Genomic DNA, 10545 nt, shown 5'->3' with positions numbered 1-10545 from the left:
ATATAGAGCCATTGTCAAAAGTCGTGGGATGATGGAGGGAAGTAGATGGGTCTTGCCAAGGGAGAGGGGGGGGGGTTAGAATAAATGTTGATGCAGGGGTGTTTGAAGGTATTGGGATTGGAGTGGGTGTTGTGTGTAGAGATGAGGCGGGTGCTGTGAAGTGGGGTATTACGGTACAACGGCGGGAACTTCTGGAGCCAGTGGAAGCGGAAGCTGTTGCAATATCGACTGGATTGCAGGAAGCATGTAACGCTGGATTAAAAGCTGTGACGATGGAGAGTGACTGCGCTACAGTTATACATGATTTGAAGCAGAAGCGAAAGGGGAGAGGATTGCTTTTCTTAATTTATGAGGATATTTATTTGCTTTGTAATAGTTTTGATAACATTATTTGGTCTTCGGCGCGTAGGACTGCTAATAAGGTCGCTCATAACTTTGTTCATGTGTTACCATGGGTGGAGGGTAGGCGTAGGTGGGAGCATGACTTTCCTCTTAATATTGCTGATGTTGTAGCTGCGGATTTAGAAGTTATGAATTAATTACTCTTTGTGGGATTTCAAAAAAAAAAAAAAGTCTTCTCCACTGATTTATAAAATCATTCCATGATTTTTACCATATTTATATAGAGTTCAATCTTTACAATATTTATATAGATACTCATTATTATATACCCTTAATTGATTATTAATAATCACTATCATAAAATCTAATAAAGACTTGTTATAGCAAAGATTACGGAATACTCTCATGTATATCTGTCAAACGGTTTTGACAGGTCGGGTCAAATACGGGTATGGGTCGGGTTAATGTCATAATACAGGTCAAAAAAATAGTTTCTTGTGCCCTTTTTTTTATCATTTTTAAATGGATTTTTTTTTAAAAAAAATAAAAAATATTTAATATTAACATTTTAATCATATTAAATGGTTACATTATTCTATTGACACAATTTTAGAAATTAAGTTATTTTAATAATTATTTTATAATCAAAGGATACAAAATTATAAAATATTGGTTTTTTAATTAGTTTTGTAATTTAAACTACAAAAACCAGTTATTTTTCTTTGTTATTTTAATAAAATTCTTGATATATCTTTGACCCAACGAGTCAATCCGTTCGAGTCGGGTTGCGACCCCTAAATTAGCGAGTCATTTTGAAGTCGACCGCGAGTCGAGATTTTCTTGGTCTTGACTAGTGAAAAACGGGTTCTCAATAAATTATCTCATTATTTTTATTTTTATTTTAATAATTCTAATATGGATTAATTGTTATCTACATTTTTTATTTGATTGGATCTCCTGAGATACGGTTTCTCAATAAATTTATTTAGAAATCAACTACAAGTTGATGAAAAATTCGTTGTACTAAGTTTAAAAAAATGAGTACGAATGCTATAATATAAGGTACTAATAAAAATAATTACAATATATAATAAAATAGGTACGATAATTAGTAAACATGTATCAAAAGAAAGAGATTTTTTTAACCACAATCAATAATAAAAAGGATACGAAAAAAATACATAAATGGGTACGATAAAAGTGGTCTCTTCATAACTGAGTGAAAGACCGTTTCTCTAAAATTTTAGTATCTTTACTTTATTTCAATAGAAGATACATTATCAATACCCTAGATTATGATTGGCTTCATTTAAGATTTTTTTCCCCGATAATTTTTTTCAACATTTAAGTGGGGGGTTATATGACCTTTAGGTTGTCTAAATAATATCTCAGTTATGTTTTAAACCCATAGCTTACCATTTAGCTAAAGTAATACTTCATATGTATGGTATAAGGATTGCACGCATAACTAGGTCTAATTTGTTATATTTTATATTTATCTAAGATTGATTTTAGTAAATACTCCGTATGACTTTCAGTTTATTAGCAGAATATATTAGCTTAAAAGTAATCTTCTAATTATAAAACATTCCGTGAAGTTCACGGGTTATAAACTAGTATATGTTTAAAATCAATTGGGGAGTACAAATTAAACTTCTCAATCTCTCTTTAAAAAATCCCCCAATTTCTCTCTAAAAAGAAATCTCAATAAACCTTCTTTGTAACCTCCATTTTCCCTTCCACCCATCGTTCCTTCTCAGCCAGCCCCGTCGCCGGAGATAGAGCTGCCCTGACCTATCTCCGGCGATGTTCCCTCCATCAATCTTATCTTCTAATCTTTCATCCTAGTTTTTTCGCTTCTCCAATTTAAATCAAATCTCTCCTCCTTTCTCAGGGGTCATGTAGATCGTTCTTCTGGTGTTTAATCTCATTGATTGTTGTGCGGTGTATCTTTTTCTGATTCTCCTCCTTTTCCGCTTGCCTTTGTCACCGGTCTCCTTGCATGCAGTGGTGGAATTATGATTGGTGTTGTTGATGGCTTTTAAGCTTCACAAATTTGACAAGTATCATATTATATACCCAGATTAGTAATTGTATTTTTCAGTCACTCTATTTATTTTTCTTCATCATATCCATTGGAGTACCTTCTTCTCCAACATCAACTGAATAATTATATTTTTTTGTCACTCTATTTATTTGTTCTTCATCATACCAACTGAATTAACAACAACTATAATTAGTTGCTTTGTAATTTCTCTCTGAACATGAATCCTTCAACATAGCTACAAGATCCGAAAAAAACCCAGAGTTTTGTCGAATAAGACATGAAGGGTAACCCTAATTTGAAAACATTAAAAGTTATCACAAATTGAAGTGAAGGATTAAGAACTTACCCCCATGAAATAGATTAAAGGAGAGAGAATGAGAATAGATTAAAGGAAATAGAATGGGATAGAAGAAACAAAGATGAAGATAGAAGAAAGATTAATGGAGTAGAAGATAAATCTAAAAGAAGAATTGTAAGGAGGAGGGAAGGGGCAAAATAGGAATAGGAAATATGACTGATATAGGGCCCTTTTACACCATTTTTCCCTTCTATTTCCATGCTTTCCGACTCCATTTGAGTCGGTTTTGTATGTTCTTGCTTGAAATTCATGTCCCAATCCCCATGCCTATGATATTGTATCTTCCTTGCAGGAATTGAGGCGGGAGTGGGAGAAATGAAGCCAAGAAGACGGGTTGTCTAAACTCAACATAGAAGAAGGAGCAAATGAAGCTGAGGGGTGTTCCCAGCCGGTAGGCGTATACAATTGAAGTGAAACCAAGCAAGGAGGATTCCCAGCCAGTGGCCCGGCAGCCGGCCAGCCGGCTGGGAGAACAAATGAGTTAAAGAATCAAGGAAGTTATAGGAACTTCCCAGCCGGTCATAAGACCGGCAGCCGGCCAGCCGGCTGGGAGTTCCCATAGAGCCCAAAAGTCAAGCATCAAGTCAACGTACCCCCAGCCGGTCAGTGACCGGCAGCATGTTGCCCGGCCGTGCATACCTGATAACTTCCAAAAATTAATTCAACTTTCAGGAACCTCCCAGCCGGCCAGAAGACCGGCGGCTGGTTGACCGGCCGGGAGTGCAGACTCGTGTTTTCAAGCCCATTTACAAATCCTACCCTAATCTTGGTGGAAACTATATATACCCCCTCCCTTAACCATTTGTACACACTCTCCCAGATCTGAAATAATTTCCTTTTCCAAGTTTAAACCTTGTTAATTAAGTTGTTAATCTTTCCTTAATTAGACAAGTTCTTCAATTATTACATCATATTTAGTAGTAGAAATTGGGTTGTAAGAAGATTGAAGGTTTCTCCTTCCTTATAATTCAATCCAAATTCCTTTGTGCTCTTGAGTTGGTATTATTTCTCTTCCTAATTTCATTAGTTTACATTTGCTTTTCCATTTAGTTTTGTTTAATTGTTTATGTTAAATTTTCATCCTTTGTTGTTTGATTGTTGTTGTTTTCACTCTTATTCATCTTTCCTTTGTTCATTCTTGTTATTTTCACCCAAAGATTGAGTCTTTGACTCCCTTGAGTTAAAGATTGAACCTTTGAGTTGTTCTTGTTAAAGATTGTTTCTTTTAGTTTAATCATCCTCATTATTAGTTTAATTTATCTTTCTCCATCATTATTGTTGGATTGTTGCATGATTAGAAGTAGAATTCATCTTCCCTATATGTTCATGTTTAAAGACTTCATCTTTATTGTTTCCTTTGCTCTTAGAAACATGATTAGTGAGTAGTCTTTTACTAGGACTCGGTTTGACCCGGTATGGGTAATTTCACTAATTAATTCTCATTTAGGTTAATTTGTTGGGGGAAATTGGTGAGGGTAGCTTAGAGGAATGAATTGTTTATGGATTGATGTTTGGGTAGTGTCATTTTGTGACCCTTGTCCACCAACGAGAGTTGGTTAGGTTGTAAATTGGGTGACCGGAACTTGACCCTAATGCTAACCTCGGTTGAGACCGAAAGGGAGAACCGGGGTAGAGTACCTCTAAGTTAGCGTTTGAAATCGACCCTCGAGAGAGGGAGTGGGATGACCCGGAGTCTGATGGGGGCTTAATGACCTTAGCTAATGCTAGACTACCTTGAGATGTTTTCGGGTTGTTGGGCTTTAGACTTGGGATACCGACTTTCGAACCCGAGAGGGGGGTTAGTTGGGGTAGCTAGTGTCCTATTGCGAACCCGAGAGGGAGGTTCTAGACGAATTAGAGCCATCTCCCTCTTACCTTTCTACCCCTTGAGATTAATCGAGAGAATTTACATGTGGAATTACGTATATTCGTGGAAGAACCGAGTTCTAGCCTTTCCTATTATTTGATCAACTGTTAATCCTTGTTAGCTTGTTCTTTGCTTGTCTCTTTGTCTAGTTTATTAACCTTTCATCTTGCTAGTTTAGTGCTAGATTGTTACCACTTCTCAATTTTAGTTTGACTTAGCTAAGCTCGTGAATTAGAACAATTAGTAATCTTTTCAACTCCTTGTGGGATCGATCCTTAATAGTGTACAACGATAAAATCGTGCACTTGCGAGGTATAGCTTGACTACCACCAATGACTTAATCTAAGGATTGAAATGAATGGTTGTGATTCATTTATTTTGCCTCGTTTAACGAATTGGTATTGATTTTTAACCGAACCAAGGATTATGGTAGCAGTTTTCAAACTTTTTTAATTTGGTAGCAGTTCTCAAAAAGTGGTTTACTTGTGGTAACAGCTATAAAAAAAACCCTTAAAATTAAAGAAAACAAACATTTGTAAAAATGCGTTAATTAGACCCATTTCTGACCCGAACCCGATCCGAAATCCATATAAATCCACCAGTATTTTTCAAACCCAAAACAGACCCAACATATTTTTACCGAAACCTAAAATGACCAAATCCGTAACTCGCTTGTTCGACCCTTTGATAGGTCTAAGTGCTACTCATTGAACAAACTTTTCCAAATCAACAGAAAGATGTATAATGTATTCAACTCTTCTTGTACATTTTTAGCTTGTTGTTGAGTGCTACATTTTGGGTACTTTGGAACGGAATTGTCATTCTTCAATACAAACGGCCCAATTTTATTCTATTCGCTAAATATTCTTTCCCGGCCTTCTTTAAAAGCTGGGCTCCCACAATAACTAATGCAAATGTTTACTGATCTCATGCCACGTCCTAGTACAAATTTATCGTCAGATACTCCGTATGATTTTTTAGTAATTACTTTAAACCACTAATAATGTTGTGTTTGAATCCGTTTTACAATTGTGATATATTCCCAACAGACCTTTCCTAATTAATTTATTAACATGTGCCCTTAGGGCATATGTTAGAAAATCCGTAATAATAATGTTTTTATGGTACGTAAGAGGGGCTAAGCCCCAAAAGAATAATAATAATGTAAAATCGCGTAATATGAGACTAACTCTAAATAATGAAATATCATGTAAAATAACTAAAATAAAATATATCCTCTAATCATCGAAAAGAAAAATCACTACATGCGAAGAAAAAAAAATTCTTCTAAAATAATTGTAAACTTTTTTAGGATTTTTCTCTGGAAATTGATATATTATTTGTTATTTCTACACAATACGCTACTTATAATACATGGTCTACAATTTGAGTTTTAGAACGGGGCCTCCTAAATTCATTTGACGGCCTGGTTGTACATTCGTAATGATGCCATTATAGCCAAATGATGCATATTTATGAAAATGGATGAAATATGAGTAGTATACAACTAATACAAGGAGGAACCATCCACAATTTAACAATGGACTACTTAAAACACCAAAATAATATAATCCATGACTTCCCGGGAGCCTTCTGTCCCTAGCCTTCCGATCAACTATATAAAGTTCCGAAACCAACGTGTTAATTGTCAATCCCTACCTCACACTTCACTTCCGGAGATGTTGTAGAAGTACTCGGATCAGCCAGGCCAACACCAACGCTTGAAGGTAAAGCTGGAGATGAATGTCGAATTATTTCAACTTTGAAGAAACACTCGACTGCGTTTATCAACTCAAAAACACAAATATCATCGACGCATAATTTGTTGTCCAATGCAAAGAACTTCCATCCCGACGAAAATTTCATAAGCATTGGCGAACTGCCATTGCATCTAATCGGCCATGTATCACCAGCTGCATTTTGAAGCGTGCCCGTCGTCCCTTGTACATTTGTGAAGTATTTAGCAGCAAATGTTAATGGTATACTCTGTCGCACCAAACAGAGACAAATTAAACCAGTAGCTATTTGAATTGGCATTTACTATATGTTTTTTTTTTTTGCTAAAATGGGGTTTAATCTTAAAGTAATTAACAAAATGGGATAGGGTTGAAAGTATTTATAAAAAATGGCTCCATGTCATCACATGAGTAATATTTTGCCCTTATATCGACTGTAGACGCACATAAGTCATTATAAAATATCCAAATTAATATCTCATATCCATTTAGATCCGTTTTACAATGATATTAGTATAATAAAACCGCCTTACACAAGTCTAACTTAACAAGAATACTTGTGTAAGGCGGTTTTACACAAATGGAATGGTATATTTGCAATGTTCTGACATACTTGTGTAGTACAATGAATAAAATTCTTACCATACGAAAGTAATTAAGAGTAGGCGTGACATGAGTTGGGTGCATTACAATGGCAAAAGAAGGGTTTTCGAACTGATAAGAATTAATCTTCTTGATATCCTTACGGGTGACGCCACCAAATTTCCTTTTATATTGTCTGACCAAAGCAAGCATCCCATTTTCTGCAAGAAATTGAAACTGAACTGATTGAATCAATCAGGAAAGTGGATCTTACAAGAAATAACCATCACGGCTTCGTTATAACCTTTTGGTGAAGAACTAGGTGAACCTGGGTTCGCCTTGGTGTGAGTTTCACTCACTGTCTTCCGGACTTCGGTTTCTTGAGGATCAATAGGGTACTCAACCTCGCAGGCAGTCATGTCGAAAATGTACAAATTGAACAGAGACATTCCTCTGTAAGTAAAAATCAAGAAATGGCCATGACATATTGAACAGAAGTTCACAATTTCAGGCCAACCTTCTTTGAACCAAGCCCTGCCATTTTCTTTCAGTAACTCGACTTCCCATGTCTTACCAGTCGGAATTTTGAGGTTTACAACATCCATAAAATCACTCCCATATTCTGTCATAAACTTCTCTGGAATTCCCTGATACAATTCTGAAACTGTTAGAGTTTCCACTGCATCATTTGCATGTACTAACATCAGTAACCATATATATCAGAATTTAGTCCCTATGCAGTGTGCAGTATGTCACAAAACACGGCGTAATTGCTAGGAGTGACAACTGACACGGGCTTTTTTATGAAATGGAACAATAATCTAGTTCCAAATTACCTTAAGAAAGTTGATTAAGCACAATACATACATAAGAAATGTTGCATACATCTGATTTACTTATCTTGTGTAGGCTGGAGACTAGGACTTTCAGTGGCACAACCAGGATTTGCGGTTAGGGAGCGAACAAGTAATGTCATAAGTAAACTTTAAAAAATTCGGAATTTTAACTAAACATTGCAAGATTTTCATTTTTTTTTTTTCAACGGGGCAAGCGCCCCTACTAGTCCCCCTAAATCTGCCACTGAGGACTTTAATACTCCTTATCAAACAGGACTTCAGTACATTTTACTCTGTAATTTGTACTATACTTTCCAAAGTTGTGGTTATCAACATCAAAATTCATAAGTCTGACATTATCACACATTGCATGCATGCAGAATATGTTGTTGATTCTATGGCCCTGACATCACCTAAAGGGTGCAGTCACCAAGACTAGTTTTGTAGACAAAATAAGAGCACAAATTCTCATTTAGAACGAGCATATCCGTCTTAACTTTATGACGGATCAAATATTATACAAAAGAGAAAAATATAATGAATTAAAATTACCGATAGGTTTGTCTCATCTATGCAAGTGAGGTTGGTAAAAAACATAGCCCATTCATTCATGCAACTTTGGCAACAAAAAAAAAAAACGGTTTTTCTAACTTATGCCCAACTGGACAACTGACACATGTTAAGGATACTTAAACAGATTGTTTTAAGTATGAAATTGATAAGAAATTGAAGTACAATTACTTTTTCATTTTTCAAGATATTCATCATCAAACATTCCATTTTAAGTATCCCTAACAAGGCACGTACAAAAAAAATGGTAAATTGCTAAGCAGAGAGGAATACCAATCTTTGAAGGTCGTGCCGAGGCTCAAGAATTATCTTGAAGAAGCTTGGAAAGATTTGAGAATGATCATCTATGGCCATGAAGGACATAACAAAACAAATATTAGCTTGTTAATTTGTTAGGTGGTTAAGTGGTTTTTTGTGGATTTTTAAGTGTTTAAGAAGTATATAATGGACAGTCCATGAAGTAAGAAGTAGAGGTGGCGAAGGGTTAATTGGGTCGGGTGTGGTTCGAGTTAGTTAAGGTCATGTCAATTCAGATCTAGCACATATGTCTTTTAGGGTCAGGTACTGGTGGAGCCAGAATCATTTAAGCGTGGACTCTATTTTAATGTAATTGTTGTTCATTTCTTTATTAAGGGGTCGTAAAGACAAAATTTTCAAATCGGACAAATTTTGATGATGAAAAACGTCCAATTGTGTCGGAAAGGCAGTCTCAAGACCCCACTCCCTTACATGTGGCTACGGCACTTGGGGTCGATTTGTCGGAAAGCTGTGGGGTCTCAAGACCCCACTCCCTTACATGTGGCTACGACACTTGGGGTCAAGTTATGTCAATTCGGGTTCGACTCATTTTAAATCGCTCATTTTTTGGTCAATGATTTAATACTTTAACTAGTAACCAATGGACCCTTTATTTATATTCTCGTATGCACTTTCGGGTCTCGGGTTAGCGTTATCAAGTAGGGTTATTCGGATTCAGTTAGTCTCCCTTAGGACAGAGGTATTCGTAGCAACATTAAAACGTGTCAAACTCCCACTTGACCATTAAAGTTAAATATTTTGTTTTTTCACGATTCATTCTATTTTTGTCATATTCATATTATCAGCCCGTTTAAACTTAAATTGGAATCTCCATCTTAAACAAGAATCTGTCATTCCGGTTGGGTCAACTATTCTAGGCCCAGTAATAAAGTGCTCTCAATATAACAACAATTGGTCTCCTTATGACGTTCCATTTTGTGGCGGGTATTTTGTGAGTTAAAATGGTAACAAAATGGGTTAGTGGAGAAAGGGGACACATGAATAGTGTTGCGAGAGAGATCTTTGTGAGGTAAAATGGTATCAAATCATTTCAAGAGTGACGGATATGTCTTAAATCACAAACAATTTGTGATATAACAATAACAGGCCTACAAACTTTTCACAATCAACACAAAGATGTACACACTACACATGATGCCTTTGTATCCAAATGTATGGAAATGAATGGTTAGGAAAATGTACACAAGAAACTTGTCATGCACATACCTTTGTAATGAACTCATGATGCCTTTGTATCCAAATGAGGCTTAATGACGGAAATGGAAGAAATATGACTATATGAGTACAGTCGTATACGAGTAGGAACATCGACAATTTAATATTCTCTCCGTCTCAGTCAATGAAACTGTATTTATCAATGAAAAAAGTTCTTCAAGGAAATAGGCATATATATGAGGCTTACTAGCCAAAGTGGATGATGTGAGGGTGGGATCTAACCTTAGGGATAAAATATAATCTTCAAGAAGTTTTCATTTACAGCAAGAAGCTTTCATTTACGTCAGTAATATCTAAAGATTTAAAAAATATATATTTATATTGACTAGATCCACATATTCTCGGACTTTTTTGTTTATAAATGAGTATCAACAATCGTGCTCAGTTGTCTACTACAGATTCTTTTCACATAAAGTATATAGACAAAGATGAAACTAATGAACACAATAGTACATCAACATTCAAAAACTAAATTTAATAAAGATTTGGATTAGAGAGTAAAAACTTAACCCGTTTTAATTAATTACGAAATTGTCAATAAATAAATAAATTACAGACTACATAAAACACACAAATTATACTCCAAATAGTTCCTGGGGATTCTTTCCCTAGCCTTATGATCATACTATACGCTGTTTCAAAAACAACTTTACAGTTTCGAGTTTGTAAAAGTG

The 10545-nt window shown here is 35.5% G+C and overlaps 1 protein-coding gene across 1 annotated transcript; it reads right to left on the bottom strand.

The window, feature by feature from the left end:
• Window positions 1–5978: 5978 nt before the first annotated feature.
• Window positions 5979–8747, bottom strand: LOC141655959 (B3 domain-containing transcription factor VRN1-like). The gene is made up of 4 exons (XM_074462938.1): window positions 8612–8747; window positions 7237–7579; window positions 6993–7153; window positions 5979–6600 (listed from the first exon to the last, which is right to left on the bottom strand). The coding sequence occupies exons 1-4, from the start codon at window positions 8699–8701 to the stop codon at window positions 6256–6258; spliced, it is 939 nt and encodes a 312-aa protein (XP_074319039.1). The 5' UTR covers window positions 8702–8747; the 3' UTR covers window positions 5979–6255.
• Between the last annotated feature and the right edge of the window lie 1798 nt (window positions 8748–10545).

The sequence above is a fragment of the Silene latifolia genome, chromosome 5, assembly GCF_048544455.1.
Source record: "Silene latifolia isolate original U9 population chromosome 5, ASM4854445v1, whole genome shotgun sequence".
NCBI lineage: Eukaryota > Viridiplantae > Streptophyta > Magnoliopsida > Caryophyllales > Caryophyllaceae > Silene > Silene latifolia.
The sequence above is the reverse complement of the archived record's forward strand: the minus strand, read 5'-3'. Positions and strand labels throughout refer to the sequence as shown.